Raw genomic sequence first — 22,500 nt, forward strand, 5'->3', positions numbered from 1 at the left:
ACAAATTTATGTTTTTTCTAAAAGAAGGCTGACCAGAATCAGTGTAGCTCTAAAACTGTCCTTTATCCATGTTTTGTTTAGTGTACAGTAGGCCTGTCAGAATCAGTATAGCAATAAAACTGTCCTGTTTCCATGTTTTGTTTAGTGTACAGTAGGCTGACCAGAATTGATGTAGCTCTAAAACTGTCTTTTGTCCATGTTTTGTATAGCCTACAGTAGACTGGTCAGAATCAGTGTAGCTCTAAAACTGTCCTGTGTCCATGTTTTATTTGGTGTACAGTAGGCTGGCCAGAATCGATGTAGCTCTAAAACTGCCCTGCGTCCATGTTTTGTATAGTCTACAGTAGGCTGGTCTGAATCAGTGTAGCTCTAAAACTGTTCTGTGTCCATGTTTTGTTTAGTGTACTGTAGACTTGTATGAATCAGTGTAGCTCTAAAACTGTTTAGTGTCCATGCTTTGTTTAGTGTGCAGTAGGCTGGCCAGAATTGGTGTAGCTCTAAAACTGCTCTGTGTCCATGTTTTGTATAGTGTACAGTACAGCAGCAAGGCCAAGGGTCACTGTGATGCAGCCTGAGGTTTGCTGCTTACAGACTGCTAGAGAATCCTATATGAATTTCAGCGGTTACTGCTGTGAGACTGTTATATAATCCCATATGACCTAACAAAGAAAGGAAAAGGCAGTGCTGAAGGACATAAGCCTAAAATGAATTGCTATATAATTCCATATGGAGAATGACAGTCTTGGCTTATGGGCTGCTATATAACCCTACACGGTCTCAATAGTGTCTGATTAGAGACTACTAGGTAGTCCTATATATACTCTAACAATCACAGCTGTGGGACTGATATATGATTCTATATAGACTCTTAAGAGTCACTACTGAAGGACTGTTATATTATCCCATATGAAATCCATTATCACATAGAAGGACTGCTATATAGCACCATATGGACTGACAGTCACCAACTGAGAGACTTATAATTCCTTTCTGTATGAACTCTGATAGTCAACATTAGTAGACTGCTGCACTTAGCATTCGGTTACACTAACACATAAAATAGTTTAAGCTAAAATAAGGTCTGCACCTTTAAAACTTTAGCAGCTACTATGGGATATAATGACTTTTGGGGATCTCTACTTATGTTTCTAGCAGCAGTCTGAATTTCACTGCTGAGAAGGTGCTGCATATTGCTTTATGGACCCGTAAGATTCACTACTGATGGACTATTAAATTATCCCATATTATACCATGGCCCCCCATTAATATTCCAAAACGTGCATGCTGATTACCTTTTTATTTTATTATGAGTGCAATCATGAGTGCTGGAGCGTTTGTGGATTATATATATATATATATGTATATATATATATATATATATATATATATATATATATATATATATATATACATACACACACACACACACACATATGTAAAACACTTAGGTCTACTTAACACTTTATTATGCTGACTTAAAAAGCTTCAGTAGCAGAGATACTATGTTACCGTATGACATGATTTTGTGTGTTTTTTTTTAAATATCAGACAAGAAGAAATATCTTAAACATGCATTGCAGACTCGTTATTACTGAGTTACCTGACCTGTTATTTCTTCTTTTATTTTAAATCTTTATTTTTTTTAAATTGCAGTTCAATTTATGCATGAAAGCAACACAGTCTGCCAAAAATAGGGAATTCAATCTAGTAAAAAAATAATACAAATTTATGTTTTTTCTAAAAGAAGGCTGACCAGAATCAGTGTAGCTCTAAAACTGTCCTTTATCCATGTTTTGACATCATGACATCTCCGTTGCTTATTTTAAAGCTGTCTCGCTATGTTAAACCCATTTAACATAGCGAAACAGTAAAAAGCAGCGAAGATCTTGCTTTCTCAGTTGCTTTTGGCCACAGCTTTGATGTACTGCGTAGGCATGCGCAGTACATCAGAACTGCCGCGGATACCAGACAGCTGCGGAAGGGCAGCAAAGAGGCATTATACAATGCCATTATTTAAGAAAAGTAATTATTTCTTTTCTTAAATAATGTCATAGTATAATAGCAATAACCCACTTCTGGGTGTGGGTAATGCGGGATTTACCCACGGTTGTCTTTGTTTGATCCCTCGGGCTTTGCCCTCGGGACCAAACCACGCCAACCGTGGGTAAATCCCGCATTGCCCACACCCAGGCGTGGGTTATTGCTATAATGACTCCCAGCTGTATTTCTACCTGAATGGTGTTTCGAATTGCTGACAATCTACTAAATAATACCATATGAGCTCAGCTGTTATGCTGACCACAGCCTAATAAGCACTTTAATGGGATTCCTCTATACTTCCTTATGGAACCCATTTTTGGGGGTTGTGTTACTAGAAGTTCTATACGTCTTTATGGAACCCATTTTCTGGGGTTGTGTTACTGACTGCAGTTTTATAGTTACTTTTGCGGAACTCCCATAAGAGTTTCGTAGTTTCATTGTTTGGTATAACTGCCATGGCCCTAAGGCCTTATAAAATCACAGACCCCACATTAAAAGAATACATATTATTACCAGTTTGTCTAAATTTAATTTAAATATCTGTAAAGATGAATAATCCTGAGTCATATATAATCCAATATGTACTGTAATAGTCTTGTACAGGTCTTTGCTAAATAATTTCAGATGTGCACTGATAGCACAGAAGGACTGCTATATAACCCATGTGAAATGTAATAGTGTTGAGGCAGTACTATATTACCCCATATGGACTTCAGTTGCCACTGCTTGGGCTGCTATACGTACTCCTGCATGATGCCTTGTAGTAAATGAATTCTTCATTCATTAGCTACAGTTTGATTACAACAGCTGAGGTGCTGCTATATAAATACATGTGCTATTTCATCTGTCTTAGCTATAGTCAGCCAGTCACTGCTGGGGGCTACTGTGCAATTCCAGGTGTTATTACAGCTAATTATTGTCTGAAGGCTGACTGCTACTACTGAAGGGCTTTTCTAGAGTCTAAGATGGATTTCTGAATGTGTTGTCTCTCTAGAGTCTAAAAGTTATATTTATGAGAGCAGCTACATAGCATTCCCATATGGATTGTTAGTACTAAAGGAAGTGCTGATCTCACCAATCCCTATCAGGACGCTCTCTTGCCAACACTATAACTGTTTCTGCTGAAACTATTGTGCTCACATATTTTGGTTTGTTCCACTCTGAAAAATAGGATACCATGTTTCACTCCAAATCCCTGAGACCCCTTTCCATTGAATGAACTAGTGGATACCAACCTAGAAACCTCCTCAGTTTCTGCATGGCATTTCCGCACAGCATACCTTTATCCTTTGTCCAAAAGGTTTGCAGAGGATACGAATCCCAGCCCAATGACACCATCTGTCTGTGGTGTTTTTTTCCTAAGAGTCTGAGATGAGTGATGCAGAGAGGGTCTGCACGAAGATTCATCCTGTAAGCCACATGTTACGTCTTCCTCCCACAGTAGGGGAGATGAAGAGAGAGATACTGTTCACTGCATATGGTTGTGTGCTACATGTACACCCCTGCAATGCTGTATGAGGGAGCTTCACCCCCTTTCTCATTATAATGTCTCAAGGTGCTGCTCCACCTTTAAATAATTTGCAGAAGCTTTTCCAAACTTTCATCACTCTGCTCAGAATACAGTGTGGTCTTTCATTCTCTGATATGCCTTTTAGTTTCAATGTGTACTGCACGTACAGAAAGATAAAGCATATGTACCATACCCTGTCAACTTCAGTGACTGCAGGTGGGCTAAACTTTTATTAAAGGCAGAGTCATAAAGTTGTGTGGGACATATTTGTGAGAGCTGGTGGAGAAAGTAAATCTATAACTGAAAGTATTAAAGCATAGTGTGTCTTTGTGAGTCCGTAATCGAAAACAGTAGGAACAGACCTTTGTACATGTTAAAGTGTAGTGTGTCTTTGTGAGTCCATAATCGAAAACAGTAGGAACCGATCCTTGTACATATTAAAGCATAGTGTGTCCTTTTAAGTTCATAATCGAAAACAATAAGAACAGATCCTTGTACATGCTAAAGTGTAGTGTGTCTCTGTGAGTCTGTAATAGAAAACAGTGGGAACCGAACCTTGTACCTGCAGTATTATTGTCCTTGATCCCTCAGATAATAACAGGTAAAACACGCATGACTTATTCACAGAAACAGGTTAGTTATCAAAGGGAGGAACTGTTATTTCTGTCTAAAACTAGCTCTCTCACTCATAGCCTTACTTATACCTGCCACAAATGTCCTTTCAAACAATTCTGTAGTGCTCATCTGAATGGAAAGTTGTGTAACTGATTAGATGTGCATGGCTTTAGATGGTTAGCATACAATGCTTTTAATTTTGGTCTGTAACAAAGTAAACCATTTTTGTATTCTAACTCACCATATGTGTGTTGTTTCTTTACAGCTCAGAAGGCAGCTCCAACAGTGTTTCCAGTTGCTTCATGCTCTGAACCAAGCCCAGACGGATTCATTTCATTGGGTCTTTTAGCAACTGAGTTCTTACCAAACGATGTAAGTTTTACTTGGAGATCCCAGCTATCCATTGACGCCTCACTCTTTCTGCCGAAGACGTATCCATCCGTGATAAGCGCCAAGGGAACATACATAGGCAGCAGTCAACTTCTGTTACCCTTCACAGAATGTCAGAAACCGAATAACATTTTCTGTGAAGTTAAACACTCATTGGGGAAAGTATACCCCGTCATCTGTCCAGGTAAAGTAAACTTGACATTTGTTATATGTCTGTTTCCTCAGTGTAAACTGTGACACAGTAGAAAATATTTTGTTTGATTCACAGTGAACCTTTCAGGCACTGAAGCTCCTGACAGCTTCATCAGTTCATTCTTCATTTATTCATTCACTCATTTAGGTCAAACCCCACCTAGTCCTGGACAGCTAGGTCGCTAATACAGTCAAAACAGTCTCACCCAGTCCTACATAACTTAGTCATTCAGCTAATGAAGCCTTACCCAATTCTGGGAAAGTAAATCATTCATTCAACTTGTCATCCATTTCTTACCCAGTTCAGCACAGTAAGTCATTTAGCCAATGAAGTTCCATCCAGTCCTGGGCAGCCAAGTCATTTGTTCAGCCAATGGAGACCCAGTCAATCCTGGTCAGCTAAATTATTAATCCAGTTGAGTCCCACTCAGTCTTACACAACCAAGTCACTCATCAGTTCTGCATGTGGAGCCCCATCATGCATTCAGATATTGAACAAAGTCATTAATTCCTACACTAGAATCCTGCCTGAATGAGGAGAGTAACATCATGACTTCCATCTAACAATGGAGACTTCATCATCTCTAGTCAGTGAAATCATCCCTTGCAGTATTACAAGTGTCCTGCCTAAAGCACAGCAAATCAGTCAATCATTCAATTATTCACTCATGCATTCATTTATTCACACCTTGACACAAATGTTCATTCATGCATTCATGCATTAATTCATTCATACTTTGAAAGATTCATTCATTCATTGTAAAACTGCAGATCTCACTAGTCCTGGTCAACAAACTCATTCATTTCAGCAATGCTGTTCATCAGTCCATTGGAATCTCAAATAGGAAATTTGTTTCTTTGTAACTTTTTCTCCTAAGCGGAACCCACACTTGAAACAACCATTGATACAAAACACACTGGCTGCTGATATCGAATTAGCTGCCAAAGTTATTCTGCTTTTGGTTTTCTGCAGTTACTAATGAAGGCCAAAGTAAAATTCTTATTTAGTGATGAAAGGGTACATTACAAGTACTGAAACTGTGAGCTGCTTTGTTCAGCCAGGACACAAACAAGTAAGACATGGTTAGATGTGACCACTGCTGCTTGTTTAGGAAATTGCCTTTGTTTTAGTTCTCCATTTCAGTAGGAGTGCTGCCACAGTGTTGCCACCTTTATGGCAATGAAGTTATGTGGTCTACAGTTATAGCACTATATTCTCAGACACCATATACATCTTTTTCACAGAAACATATGAAGATGCTGATGCAAGAGGGTACATTGTTGACCTGGGTGATGCTGCCAGTCATTAGCAAACATCACTGCACTGCCAAGGGCTACTATTTCACTTATCTGCCCAGGCACTGCTCAATCTATCCATTGCCCTGCACTGCATTACCTCTGCAGTACATTTCAAGGTCCCACTACTCTCTCTGTGAAAGATAATTTCCTAAGTCAGTTTTACATCAGCTCAACAGTGGTGTAAGTTTACATTTCCTTTACTTCCTTCAAGTGATCTATCCATTCAGGCTTCCCCCAGTTTGCTGTTCAATTCATCATCTAAGTCTTAATTGCCTATACATAGTGAATGGTAGAACATCACAGCGATTTTGTTTAAATGCTCAGGACATTAAATCCCAATATATGGATTAAAATATTATCTGGTTTGTAGGTTGCGGGATTCATACTACAGCAGACAAGATTTACATAGTGATTATATTATTTACTTATTTAGTAAATGTTTATGTGCATTGTACCATGCAGAGTATTAAAAGAATCAATTTAGAATTAAATGTCATTCTGTTGAAGGGGTGTGAGATGCAGAAAAGCAAAGAATGTGCCCTTTGTAATGAGAACTTATTTGTCACAGTTGCCACAGTAATGTTTTTCATACTTAACTACTCATTTACAGCATGCTTGTTTTACTGCCCCAGCTCTTGCATTTTGAATATGTTCTCATCTTATCTTTTCTTTGGTTGCTTCTAAAAGTAAGTTGTGTAGTTCATGTCTAACTACTAAGGTTTTATGCTTTGTTTCATAGACTTTACAGTGATACTTCCAAAGGTATCCATCTTTCTACCAGCAACACAGGAGTCCACATTTATCAACCTCGTCTGCTTGGTTGAGGGTTTCAGACCAAAAAATGCAAAGGTTACATGGTCCAAAAACAGGCAGCCTGTGAATACGGGGGTATTAACTTTTGCAACAGTTTTAGATGAAAACAAGAATTTCACTACAACCAGTAGTCTGAGAATAACACGTGAAGACTGGAACAAAGAAGCTGAATTTATGTGTCAAGCCTCACATCCGAGGTGGAATGAGACAGTGACAAAAAACATCAGCAAACTACGTAAGTAATGTAAAACTGATCCCCTCTGCTCAGCGTAATGAATCTTAAGTTTAGGAATTGTGTTGCCTCATATGTAAATTGTAGAAACACAAAACGTATTGGCAGAAAGTATTGTATTAGTAAGCTCGGATGCATGACTTTATTATCTCTACAGAGGCCCTCATTTTGCTTGAGTCACTAAATTGTTTAAACAGCCCTACATGCAGCCTGCCTGCTTCCTCACTGTTTGATGCCGTCTACTAATATAGCTGGCATTATACCACATGGCAGAGTGCCTCACTTCTCTGCTGCCTCTTTGTTTTAGGATCCCATTGATTATATCCTCCACAAATTACACTATATATATATATATATATATATATATATATATATATATATATATATATATATATATATATATATTTATTTATATACTATATGTTGTCCCTCTGTCAGAGGACAGTGTATTCTTCATCCATTGCCCCTCTATCAGAGGACAGTATAGTCTTCATACCTTTGTCCCTCTGTCAGAGGACAGTGTATTCTTCATCCATTGCCCCTCTATCAGAGGACAGTATAGTCTTCATACCTTTGTCCCTCTGTCAGAGGACAGTGTATTCTTCATCCCTTTGTCCCTCTGTCAGAGGACAGTATAGTCTTCATCCCTTTGTCCCTCTATCAGAGGACAGTATAGTCTTCATCCCTTTGTCCCTCTGTCAGAGGACAGTGTATTCTTCATCCCTTTGTCCCTCTGTCAGAGGACAGTGTATTCTTCATCCATTGCCCCTCTATTAGAGGACAGTATAGTCTTCATACCTTTGTCCCTTTGTCAGAGGACAGTGTATTCTTCATCCCTTTGTCCCTCTGTCAGAGGACAGTGTATTCTTCATCCCTTTGTCCCTCTGTCAGAGGACAGTATAGTCTTCATCCCTTTGTCCCTCTATCAGAGGACAGTATAGTCTTCATCCCTTTGTCCCTCTGTCAGAGGACAGTGTATTCTTCATCCCTTTGTCCCTCTGTCAGAGGACAGTGTATTCTTCATCCATTGCCCCTCTATCTGAAGACAGTGGTACTTTGCCTTTCCTTGTTATCAGATTTTTTTGTTTGTTTGTTTTTCATAACAAGAACCCATTCACCACTTTTTGTACAGTATGTTTGTGCCCCTCAGAAAGTTTTCATTACTACACTCTCTACTCCATCCTGGTTGCCTTTGTTTTACTACTTCCATTTAGTAATTGTCTCTTGTCACTTGTTACTTTCTGTACTGTCTTGTAAACCATGTGTTTCCTCGGAGGATTTGTTTTTGTAACATTTACCCTTACTATACCCATCCCACTCATATACTTTCACATGTTCTCTTTCTGTGGCCAAACTATTATCATCCCACTCACATATTCCACACATTCTGTTTGTGTGGCCCCACTAATATACTTTGAACATTCTGTGTGTGTGGTCTTCCTGTACACATCATCCCACTCACATATTCCACACATTCTGTTTATGTGGCCCCACTCACATACTTTGAACATTCCATTCATGTGGTCTTCCTATACGAATTATCCCACTCACATATTTCCACACATTACATTTGTGTGGCCCCACTAAACGAGCCCCACTAATATACTTTGAACATTACATCTGTGTGGTCTTCCTGTACACATCATCCCACTCACATATTCCACACATTCTGTTTGTGTGGCCCCACTAATATATTTCGAACATTCTGTGTGTGTGGTCTTCCTGTACACATCATCCCACTCACATATTCCATACATTCTGTTTATGTGGCCCCACTAAACGAGCCCCACTCACATACTTTGAACATTCCATTCATGTGGTCTTCCTATACGAATTATCCCACTCACATATTTCCACACATTACGTTTGCGTGGCCCCACTAAACGAGCCCCACTAATATACTTTGAACATTACATCTGTGTGGTCTTCCTGTACACATCATCCCACTCGCATATTCCACACATTCTGTTTGTGTGGCCCCACTAATATATTTCGAACATTCTGTGTGTGTGGTCTTCCTGTACACATCATCCCACTCACATCACATCATCCCACTCACATATTTCCACACATTACGTTTGTGTGGCTACCGATCCTAAGTAGGTTCTTCTTGCTGATATTTAGATAGCTGTCATACTGCCTTCGTATTTTACATTTGCCTGCACTCATTTAGATAATAAAGCTATGTGCTCCCTCTGGCAGCAATAGTGGGTGAGTCTGTGGTTCTGGGTAATAAAACAAGGTTCTACAGATTCTAAACTAAGAGCTCAGTGAGGCATATTGGGAAGGTAGTTTGGAACAGTAGCAAATACATAAAATGGAAATACCAAAAATGGTGTGCAGACCTGAATAACAGCTGTTACAGATCCTGATTAATCCATTATGTATTCCAGTGCTCTCCTGTTAATAAATGGAAAAATATACTCAAAATACAACGACTTTGACAATGGAGCTTAAAGCGTTTATATTTAATAGCACACAGGTGTCTCATTTCAAGGGCAACCCTGACCACTCTCTGGTTGAACTGATTTTTTCTTTTGCATAGTATTCAAATGGAAACTGAGAGATTCAACCCAGGACTACAGAATATAATTTACCTGCCTGTCTTAAACCTCTGTACCTGACGATAAACACACTATGTTAGTTATCTGCATAAAGAGAGGTTAGTAAGATTAAGCCCCTTTATATTCCAATATAGCTACATAATAAACTTACTAATAAAGACATTATGACTAATACAATATTGCAAAATGAAGCACCTTGCCCTGTCTAGTCTGACAAATCTAGAATTTCACATTCAAACACACCTAAAGTACTTAAATGAAACACCTTTCCTGTCTAGTCTTACAAATCTAGAATTTCACATTCAAACACTACTAAAGTATTTAAATAAAGCACCTTCCCTGTCTAGTCTTACAAATCTACAATTTCACATTCAAACACACCAAAACTACAACACAGGAGGCACAATAACAAATGGCACCAGTACCCCAATATATAAATGTCACCAGTACCCCGAACTTGTAAATATATAAATGTCACCAGTACCCCGAACTTGTAAATATATAAATGTCACCAGTACCCCGAACTTGTAAATATATAAATGTCACCAGTATCCCAAACTTGTAAATATGTAAATGACACCAGTATCCCAAACTTCTACATAAATAAATGGCACCAGTACCCTGAACTTGTACATATATAAATGGCACCAGTACCCCAATATATAAATGTCACCAGTACCCCGAACTTGTAAATATATAAATGTCACCAGTACCCCGAACTTGTAAATATATAAATGTCACCAGTACCCCGAACTTGTAAATATATAAATGTCACCAGTACCCCGAACTTGTAAATATATAAATGGCACCAGTATCCCAAACTTGTAAATATGTAAATGACACCAGTATCCCAAACTTCTACATAAATAAATGGCACCAGTACCCCGAACTTGTACATATATAAATGGCACCAATACCCCAATATATAAATGTCACCAGTACCCTGAACTTGTAAATATATAAATGGCACCAGTATCCCAAACTTGTAAATATGTAAATGACACCAGTATCCCAAATGTCTACATAAATAAATGGCACCAGTACCCCGAACTTGTACATATATAAATGGCACCAGTGCCCCAAACTTGTAAATATATAAATGGCACCAGTACCCCGAACTTGTAAATTTATAAATGCGACTTAGAGAATCAAGACCCTTCATTTCAATCTCCAGCAATCTCTACGTCTCATGTGTTAATTGATTGGCTAAAATGTAAATCAAGAGGTCACTAACAGACAACTACCTTTCACTCCCTCTTCAGCTAACCCTACAGACCAAGAACCCTGTATAAAGACCAGCTGCATAAATTTAAACTCTCAGAAAATATGCTTCTTCAAACACAAAACACCCCAGAATCATATTTCAGACATAATCACCATTATGAATTATTTATCACTTACTTAGATGATATAAAAAATCTATCCTGAAATGTTTAGATTTACTTTAGATATGTGTCCAGTTTAGCAACCTATGACATGTTAGGACAACCACTGGTGTATTTGTGTCCCTGTATCTAAGCATTTGCAAACTTCCTTGCAGATAATAAGTGGGAAAATCAGACACCTTCATTAGCTCAGTAGGGATAACCTACAATGTTGTAAATATTAACATGAGGTGTTCGTCAGACAGTTGTCTTGCGTGTACTATTTTCTCATACACTCGTGTGTGCATTCCTTATTACAATTTTGTATGTACTTCTTGTTTATCATTGCCACTTTCATCATGGCTAAAAAAGGGTCCCCAGACCAGTCCACCAGCCCAGTTTACAAAGTAAAATAAATAAATAATGCACAGTAGCAGTTATTTTTTAAAGGCCAACATTTTGTCAGTTTTTTGTGACTACTATCATTCATATTTTATTTCTAGTTGTTCCAGGGTGCACTCTTGAAGACGTGAAGGTCATTGGAATTGCACCATCCATTGAAGATATTTTGTTGGCCAAATCTGCACATGTTTCATGTTTAGTGTATGGATTATTGTCCCCAGAAAACTGTAATATTTCTTGGGCTAGAAGCTCTGAACCTGAAGGAAGTTTCAAATTTCCATTTGAAGAAATACCAAATGAAAATGGTACATTCAGCATCATTAGCAAAATGCCCATATGTCCAGCAGAATGGAACTCTGAGGAAGAATTTACATGTATTGTGGAACACGAATCCCTGCCCACTCCTGAACGGGTCACTATCAAGAAGCACAATGGTGAGTATAAGAGCCTTCAGAATGCTCTTCCTTATGTTAAAGTCTGTAAATCTTCTGTAAAAACAGTTTAAGTTGTGATGGAGTTATGCATGGGATGTTTTACTTCTTGAAAGGTAAATTAATGAAAAAGTCCCAAAAGTAACTTTCATCAGAGAAGCAGAATGTGCCAATAAGTTTGTATCTGGATATAATGATTCTGTTTTGAAATCATCATTTACTTTCTTTTCCGCATGGTTCACATACTGCTTTTTTATTAAAACTTTGAAAAAATTTCTTGACCTACATTTAGTTCCTTCAGTTTTCAAGCGTTTCTTTAAATTTAAAGCAATCATTTAAAAATGCATCATTACATATATTTATCTCTAAATAAATAATTTACAGAGTAATCCTGAAGGGCTATGGATGCATACTCTGATGCAGATAATCCAATCGGTTTAATGAAATATAAACATGAATTTGCAGACAAAAGGAATAACAATTAATTATAGCCATCAGTGTCATTAACAGTTATCCTCTAACCAGGGTCTATGTAATATAATCAAAGTTTTACAACTTTGAACACCATATGGTCGAACCTATATGTTCGAAGTTGTAAAACTTTGAATATGTGAAAAAAAATTTAAAAACTTCCCTGATGGCATTAAGAAAGTGGGAAAGCCCCCCTGCACCACCCACATGGGGGGCTGTGCCCCCCACACCCCCCGTTCTTTAAATATACCAACTCCAAGACCGCTCTTCAATGCAGTACACTGTGGAAAGGAAATATTTCCCTTTATTACACTGTAGTACGATCTCGGATTTGGTATATTTAAAGAGCAGGGGGGTGCAGGTGGGCTTGCACCCTTGCTTAAAGCTGTTGGGTATGTTTTTTATTATTTTCATTTTTTTTAAGGTATTTGAAGTTTTACGACTTCGAACATATGGGTTTGACCATATGGTGTTCGAAGTTGTAAAACTTCGACTGTCTGATATAGAACCCTCTAACCAAATGACTTTATTCACACCCAAATAGTAATTTCATAGAAATGGTAATCTACATGTATTTCCCAATTTCATAAGACAAAGAGTGAAATAATACTCCTTCACAAGTAATATGTCAGAGATTGTATTTAGAAAGTCGGTGCTCTCTGGAAGCACCTGAAGAAAACAGTTAAAATATTCTACTGTTTAAAAGACATTAAAATAAAAAAAGAATCTTATCCAAGTAAGCTTGAGGTTTTTAGCATAGATAGAGATAAATAGATGGATAAAGATATATAATTACAATCAAAAATATTGAAGGCACATCTTACTGAAAAAGTTTTTGGTGGTTGTAATTAGGCTGAATTCACAAATGACTGAATGCTCACTTTATTGTGTTTATGAGTAGGAGCGTACATGAAAATGAAAGCTTGACTGAAAAGGTTAGAGTAGTTAGTGTATATGTGTGAGTGTACATGAGTTAGTGTATATGTGTGCGTGTACACGAGTTAGTGTATATGTGTGAGTGTACATGGGTTAGTGTATATGTGTGAGTGTACACGGGTTAGTGTATATGTGTGAGTGTACACGAGTTAGTGTATATGTGTGAGTGTACACGGGTTAGTGTATATGTGTGAGTGTACACGGGTTAGTGTATATGTGTGAGTGCACACGAGTTAGTGTATATGTGTAAGTGTACACGAGTTTTTGTATATGTGTGAGTGTACATGGGTTAGTGTATATGTGTGAGTGTACACGAGTTAGTGTATATGTGTGAGTGTACATGGGTTAGTGTATATGTGTGAGTGTACACGAGTTAGTGTATATGTGTGAGTGTACACGAGTTAGTGTATATGTGTGAGTGTACATGAGTTAGTGTATATGTGTGAGTGTACACGGGTTAGTGTATATGTGTGAGTGTACACGAGTTAGTGTATATGTGTGAGTGTACACGAGTTAGTGTATATGTGTGAGTGTACACGGGTTAGTGTATATGTGTGAGTGTACACGAGTTAGTGTATATGTGTGAGTGTACACGAGTTAGTGTATATGTGTGAGTGTACACGGGTTAGTGTATATGTGTGAGTGTACATGAGTTAGTGTATATGTGTGAGTGTACACGGGTTAATGTATATGTGTGAGTGTACATGAGTTAGTGTATATGTGTGAGTGTATATGAGTTAGTGTATATGTGTGAGTGTACACGGGTTAGTGTATATGTGTGAGTGTACACGAGTTAGTGTATATGTGTGAGTGTACATGAGTTAGTGTATATGTGTGAGTGTACACGGGCTAGTGTATATGTGTGAGTGTACATGAGTTAGTGTATATGTGTGAGTGTACACGGGTTAATGTATATGTGTGAGTGTACATGAGTTAGTGTATATGTGTGAGTGTATATGAGTTAGTGTATATGTGTGAGTGTACACGGGTTAGTGTATATGTGTGAGTGTACACGGGTTAGTGTATATGTGTGAGTGTACATGAGTTAGTGTATATGTGTGAGTGTACACGGGTTAGTGTATATGTGTGAGTGTACACGAGTTAGTGTATATGTGTCAGTGTACACGGGTTAGGGTTAGAGTAATGATTAGGTGAGGGAATAGATTTACTGTTTTGTATGTTTGGTGTTGTGTTTGTTGTGTGCCCATTTGTCTTGTTCATTGGCACTCTTAGTGAAAAGGTTGTTAGTAAAGTACTGTGTGGGGTAGTGTTGGGGCAGGGGTGTGAATAGTGTTTGTGTTAGTACACATGAGAAAGATGATGCGGGGTAGCACATACACCAAAAATATGCACACACACACACACACATTCACCCACATGCACCCCCCCCCACACACACACACACACACACACACACATACATACAGCCCCCTCCACACACACACACGCATGTGTGTGTGTGTTTGTATATGTTTATATACATGCATGACTGAGAACATTGCTGCAGACAGCTGATAAACTAACCATTTGCAGATGGAACTAAGAGAAATTAAATTTATGCTCTGCTGTCTGTTGCACAGCAGTATAGCGCTGTCATCATGGCAAAGTATATGACTGAGTCACTTCTGATAACTACTTCGCATGAAAATCCAGTTTGGGGGTTATGGAATTCTTCATGATTTTCCTATTCCACAAATGTCACATACACCTTGTAAATAAAACCCTAAACAATATGACTGCCCCTAGTCTTACAATCAATCTGCTCCATCGCTTAATAATTCAGACTAAAGCTAATAGCTAATCTAACTGAAAAAAAAGTAGTTTTGCTCTACTTTACCTACCACACTATCACCTGACATGAAATGTGACTTCCCTACCACTGAATTACCATCTCACCCTCCTATCAATCACTACCAGTAGTCTACATGATAAATTATGTAAATAAATTGTAAATAACTATTATGTCATTCCTCAGCAGGCATAAAAGTCTTGTTACTTTAACATCTAGGTAAGTTGTATATTTATAAGTTTTATGACCCCATTACTACAATTTGTATATATTAACATTCATTCATAAAGTTCTCCAGTGACATGTGAATCTCTTACTGGATTACTCGTATTTATATAACCAGGCAGATTCTGAAACAGGTTCATATGAATCAATATGTTACCTTTATTACTGAATACATTAAATAAAATAAGTAAATAAGTGATAGGCGTAACACTGTAACACATCTCAGCTGGATATGACAGTGTAACACGTCACAGTCATAAAGAGCAAGTTTCCTTTCCTTCCTGTTTTATATTCACAAAGGCCAATTCTTGCATCTGTACTTTATTCAGTCATGGTATTTTTTAGAAGGTGGCCCTGTCCTTAATGAAAGCGGTTATCATTGTCGTATTTTTTAAATCTAATGATGACTGTTTGTGGCGGCGTGTTTTTCTCATTACATATAGGTTTATAGGTTCATAGGTTCATAGGTTGGTACTAGGCTATCAGCCCTAGGGCCTATACAAGCCTAGCCATAACAATTCCCTGGCTATTTCTTCCCACATTATTTACTTTCCTGGACCCCTGTCTAGCAGGGCGACTGACGTGATCCCTGGGGTGAATTTCCTTTCTCCCATCCAGTCGTCAAGGTTCCTCTTGAAGAGGTCCAAAGAGGCACTCTGCTTGACATGTATGGGCAATCTATTCCAGAGTCTGGGGAGTCTCTGGGTCAGGAACCTATCCCTCCAGCATGTTTTGTTTATTGTGATGACAAGGTTTAGATCCCTGGGCGTGTAGCTCTGAGGGATTGGGATTTCTTTAAGTGTAGCATGTCCAACAGCTCTGGGTTTGACATGGCCTTGTATGTTAAGCAGAGATCGCCTCTGAGTAGATGATATGCGACAGAGTATAGCTGGAGTTTTTAAGGTGGTCAGCGTAGGGCATCTGCTTTAGGCCTGTGATTCTTTTAGTGAGGTATTTCTGAGGCCATTCCAGTTGTTGCAGATGTCTTGAGAGGTACATACCAAATGGGGCATTGTATTCTATAATGGGTCTAATGAGGGATGAGTACAGTGGGACAATGACCTCCTTTTTTCTGGATGAAAAGCCCTTAGTGATGAGGTGTGCCACATAGAAGGATTTCCTGACTGTTGTGGCGATGTGGTTATCGAAGGTGAAACCACTGCCCACCTGTGTCCCTAAGTCTCTTATCACACTTTCTGTGTTTAGTGTACTGCCACCTATATGGTAATTCATGGATACATGTTTTTTCCCAAAGGGGATAACAATACATTTCTTGGCATTGAGCTTGAGCCCATGGCTATGGCACCAAGCATCTGTTTCTGTAAGGCCCTTTTGTAGAGTATCCACATCATTTGGGGATTCAATAATGGCTCCCAGTTTGCAGTCATCTGCAAACTTTGTTAGCCAGAGTCCCTTAGTGTTGACCTGTACTTCAGAGAAGTAGATGCCAAACAAGAGCGGCCCCAGGACTGAACCCTGAGGTACTCCACTTGTCACTTGTCTGGAGCTGGATTTGGAGTCAGCTACTTTTACAGTGTGGGTTCTATCAGTAAGCCATTTAGCAACCCATTGGGTGACATAGGGATTAATGCCCAACTTAGTAAGTTTATCTATGATTCCAGAGTGGGGGATGGTATCAAAGGCCTTGGCAAGGTCTAGATAGGCTGTGTGGACCACCTTACCCTTGTCCATGGCTCTGGAGACTGATTCAAAGAAGTCAGTCAGGTTCAGGAGACAAGATCGGCCCTTCACAAACCCAAACTGGGTGGGGTCCAGTGTTTGAAGGTTGCCAATGTCTTTGTTTATAAGTTCCATGATAATATCGAAGCACAATCGTTATCATTCAGTAATTCTCCCACATTTCTACAAGCAAAGAACTTGCCTAAGAAAGTCACTGAACAAGACTTTTATTTAAAAATAATTTGTAATCAAACAGTAATTGTTGCATTCCTTTATGAATTATTTTTAAATAAAAATGCGACTCTGTGAACTCCTGAGACATTTTTTTCTGCTGGTGGAAATGTTTTCATTTCAGTTTTTTTTTTAGTTGTTTTTTTCACTCTCACATCTATTATTGACTTTAGTAAATCTGTTGACTCCTTTTACTTGATGACGTTTGTACAGTCTGTGCATAATGCCATAGCTGGAGGAAAGTTCCAATCTTATTTACACTTGCTCCAGTGGTATTATTTACTGATTGCACATGACAAAACGTTTTATGTTTTTTTTCCACTTTTTAATCTGCAATAAATGGTGCAACAGTAATTTGTGACCTCAGTAATTAATAGATTGTTTGGAATTGGTTGATATAATGGGAAAAACAACTCCAGGGACCATTAATATTGGGTCCCTGGAAAACATGTTCATATTCTGAAAGCATATGAACAGTTTATGGACCATACCTGATATCAGCCGTTAACAATGAATCAGTGCTGTAGAGTAATTTCACAAAGGTTGATGAGGAGCATATGACTTTTTTGTTACTTCTGGAAGCATCTGACTATTCGGTTCCTCAGAGGGGCATGAAATATTGAAGTCAGATATAGTGTACACTGCTAGTTCTCAGTCCATTGAGATACATTTGGGAAAGGGAAGAGGAAATAATAAAAGATATTTATGGACATTGTAATGCCCTTGCACTGGCTCAGTAATCAAGGAGCCACAGTCCTCACCACTAGCACCAGTGAGGGATGTACACATTGAGAGGATGACAAGTACACACACGGTGAAGTGCAATTTCCCTTAAGAACACACAGAGATCACAGTCAGTCCAGTGCTGGATTCTCCCTCTTTCTCCAGATATACAATAAGACTCCCCACTGGCACAACTATAGGGTTAAGATCTCAGCTGAGTGGCCAAGCTAAGACCTCCAGCACCCTCTCTCTCCAACCAGTGCTTCATGTCTGTGCCCAAGTAGCTGACACACACACACTTTGAGATTTGATTGATATACAAACAGATACAAACTGAGAAAGGCTGGTGCAGGTTTACTAGCTCTGCCCCCTTCTGCCCAGACTATAAGGTATTACCAGCTGCTACCAGCCACCCTTACTTATCAGCTACTATAAGGCCCTTACAAAAGGGTGTCCAATTGTTCTGTGTAATGTTACTATTATCCAAATGGTAAGTGTGATCAACGCCAAGGCTATTTAGGAGTGGCATATACAGTGTCACCAAACACATATGCAAGTACTCTAAGAACTTTAATATCTCTAAACAAACCAGCCACAATTAAAAATATTAAATATATTTAATAATAAATAATAAAAGAATAAGACAATACTCAAACAATACAGTAAATACAAGGTTCAGAATCACAGAAAATATTTTAAAACAACATTGCAGGACAGTTGCAAATAAATACAGAAAACATCTGAACTAATATTTACTATATTCCTATCTAAGAGATATCACTGTACCCTAGACTTACTTACAGAGTAAGGCAAATGCAGATGAGAAGTGCTGAATGGATGTTTCTATATCCAAGACAAGATACAAAATGCCCAGACTTTCTCTGAGAGAGTCCTTAAATTAATAATACACATTACTGCTGGGTTAGCTTGGATGACATCACTCTTTATCACCTGCCTTCAGTTCCCAGGCTAACAGAAATTAACATCATTTTTAACATTGCTGTGTGAGAAGTAGATATCTCTCAGAAGTTTGCAGAACATGGAAGTTGTAAAATAATGAAACACTTTTTACATTTGAAACCTAGTAATTATTTCTGTTTCAAGACAGTAGGAAAACCTCTAGGACTATTCACACCGTGCTGTGTTATGTGCATGGTTACTGAGATTTAACACAATTGTAAAACACTTTACTTTTCAACTTATTTTCTTGAAGTTTTGCAAGTTATTTCTGCATGTTCCAGCTTCTACTATTAAAACATACAATTGCACAGGTATGTATATACTTTATATACATTTCTGTTCTTTTCCAGTAGGGTACACTGTGGTTACATTCTTGAAACTCAGTACATAACATACAGTTCTCTTACATTTGTAGGACAAGCATATGAATCATATTACTATTCACAAATGACATGATTATTTACAAAATTCCAGATAGCTGTACTGGCAGGATTCCCCTGGTGTCACAGACGTAAATGATCAGGACTACAGTCATTACTGTCTTCCTGCCTCCACTTTCCCTTAAACTTGTATTCCATTTCAGGATCATGATAAGGCAGAGATGATCCTGAAAATACTATGGCAAGACATACTTATTATCTAACATTTGTTTACCGGGAAAGTCCAACTTGGAACAAAGACAATTTTCAGAGGAGGCCCAGGGAGAAATGCTCCAGACACATGTCTTTGTAACGTGGGAGGAAGCCGGAGTACCCAGAGAAAACCCACACAAACACACGGTGGACATGTAGACTCCACACAGTAGGCACTCCATCCGAGAATCAAACCGGAGAACCTCTTGCTGTGAGGCAACAATGCTACCACTGCACCACTGTGCCATCAGATAGATTTTGAATGTTATTCCACCCATCACAAAGACCCAGATCCACAGATGCACACATGCAGAGATAGGGACAAAGCAAAATAGTCAATCATCTTAAACAGCATGTATTTATAATGTGCTAGGAGCCCAGAATGCTGAGAGGAAACTGACTTGTACACTTTGTACAGTCAGAGTCCATACAGACAGTAGCTGGTTGTATTGTGAATGGTGAGTAGTAACATACTATGTAACAGTATTTTGCTTGCACATCTGTGGGGTACTTTATGCCATTATGTGAAAATGTCCAAAGGTACATGTAGGGGAAACAAGTCAGTGCAGTGAAAAGGAGACTATTAGAACATGTTCAGGATATAAATAATCAAGGAGTACTTTACCCAATAGGTATACATTTTGTGGAGAATGGCTATAAATTGGTACATATAAAATGTATAATAATATCATTACAGAAATCAGTTAATCTAATGAGTTGTTTACAACTGCTGATGTACATAGGAAGTTATGTTATATTATAATATCAGGTGGACCAGCCATGGGGTTTAAGTTTAGAAATTAATTGGCTATCTTTATGAATGAGACATTGTTAGATATTTAATTGTTAAATTCACGACAATGACTTCTTATAAAAAAGTGGATGTCTTATTTGCTTTGTTTGTCTCCTTGACATATGTACCAGTGAGGTGCCAAGGTATTTTAATTAAAAAATACAAGTTATTGTGCTCATGATTACAATGCCTTGGATAAATATATGATGCTAACCTTAATTGTAAGCTTAACTTTAAATGCTAATTGTACAGATGTCATGATACCTACTGATACAGTGCCCCAGATACATCCATAATTTTAAATGTAATCCTAACTCTAACTTTAATATTCAAATGTAATGGTATTCATCTTATTTTCAAGCACCATTGCAAATAAAGCTAAAACCCTAACTGCTTATATGTTTCATATCCCAGTTCTAATAGCAGCTTTGATAGCTTGCATGATCTTATAAACCTTAACCCTAATCCTTCTGCTCATGTTATTTTAAACTTAAAAATTCTTACAGTCACACATGTAATAGTAAAGCATTTAAGAAGTAATTCCTGCTTTTGTCACCCCATGGGTCAATCCCTAACGTTAGTAGTATCCCTAACACATACCACAAGCAAACATTTAAGTCTGAGTGCAATCCTAACCAACCTTAACCCTAATCCTAACTATAACCTTGTTTGCAGGTGGTAGTTATGCCGCTTTTCTCTATGTTTGTTTACCAGCAAGTGATGATCCTTTATGGATCACATGTCACAGTAGTAAGTATTAATACAGTACTTACAGAGTGTTTGGAGTAATAAGTCAACTTATATGTGCTTTGTGAGGTGAGAGGAAACTGGAGTACTTGGTGAGAATACATGCATACATGGGGAGAATATGGAAACACCACATTGGCAGTAACCTGAGGTCAGCATAGATTACACCTCCAGGAGCTGTAAGGTGAAAACCTTAATCATATGTAAATGTATGCACCAAGTCCTGATTCTTATACCTGGATGCTGCTGGTCATCACTCACATAGTCCTACAAAGTAACCTCAGCAGTACTGTGTTTTTGTTTCCTACCCAGTTGTCCTGTCTTCTGCATGTGGTGCATAAAACATGTAAGCAAATCATGCTAAGACAGCAGTATCAGGTTTTAGTCCCAGGTCCCATGTGACAAGTTCCCATTCTGAGCCGTCACTCCTAAAAACACGCCCAGATGTCTTCTGTCATCATTGCCCAGGCACACCCCTTGTAGTTCTGTCATCATTGCCCAGGCACACCCCTTGTAGTTCTGTCATCATTGCCCAGGTTAGTTTCTGTCATCATTGCCCAGGCACCAGGCAGTAGTTCTATCATCATTGCTCAGGCACACCCTCACACCCCCTGTGTCCTTCTGTCATCTGCCCCCCCACACCCCATTCTGTCTGTCATCATCGCCCAGGCACACCCCTTGTAGTTCTGGCTGAGTAGGGCTAATGCACTCATTTAAAGTCAGTGAGAAAACTGCTACTATGTGAAAGTCTTCATTTAATTGCATAAGAAGCATTTTCTATAGCACTCTAAATATGTTGTGTCTCTGAGCCTCACTTTGTTTCTATAGGTACCCCCAATGTTTGCTGCTATAGTAAGCATTCTGTTCCATACACTTTATCTCCATTCCTCCCTCACACGTTACTGCTGGTTAGTATATATTGACATAGATACAGAACCTTAGTATTTCAGAGACTAAAGTACCTCACAGATATGCCTACCTCATCACTCTGTGTATAGTAGTCAGTGAGTTAGCTGTTGGGATAGTGTCTTGATAATGTGAAGTGTACCTCTAAAGCTTTAAGCAGTCATGATGGAAACTCAACCATCATCACACCTCTTTAATGTTAGTGTGGATCAGAGTGCTGTTCCAATTCTTCTTAACTAATGTTTGCACCTAGCAGCTGTGAGTATAAAACATGTTGCTATAAAATGTAACACGTGCTATAATTATCAATTTCTACCATCAAAGCAAACGGGAGCATTCTACCTGGGGCTTTCTCCAAGTGTAATTTAGTACCCCAACAAGCTCTGAGACACAGTTAAGATGTTGTTGTAACATTACTTATAGTGCACAGAAAAGCAAGAAATAATACAAATTCACAAAAGTGTGATAAGAATGCTATAAAATGAAAAAGAGCTGATCACATCATTTATTTGCAGGGGGAATACTGAAAAAACCCAAGATTGTTCTTCTTCCACC

At 38.4% G+C, this 22,500-nt stretch overlaps 1 gene segment (V, D, J or C); it reads left to right on the plus strand.

The window, feature by feature from the left end:
- Positions 1 to 4,430: 4,430 nt before the first annotated feature.
- Positions 4,431 to 22,500, plus strand: part of LOC122815142 — a gene marked incomplete at its 5' end in the record, with an annotated part of 18,597 nt that continues 527 nt past the window's right edge. The window contains 4 exon segments of the C gene segment in view: positions 4,431 to 4,739; positions 6,786 to 7,094; positions 11,523 to 11,855; positions 22,461 to 22,500. The exon segment at positions 22,461 to 22,500 is cut by the window's right edge and continues 527 nt beyond it. Of these exon segments, the coding sequence occupies positions 4,431 to 4,739; positions 6,786 to 7,094; positions 11,523 to 11,855; positions 22,461 to 22,500 (991 nt within the window).

The sequence above is a fragment of the Protopterus annectens genome, chromosome 11.part0 (genome assembly GCF_019279795.1).
Source record: "Protopterus annectens isolate FY-2018-M chromosome 11.part0, PAN1.0, whole genome shotgun sequence".
NCBI lineage: Eukaryota > Metazoa > Chordata > Ceratodontiformes > Protopteridae > Protopterus > Protopterus annectens.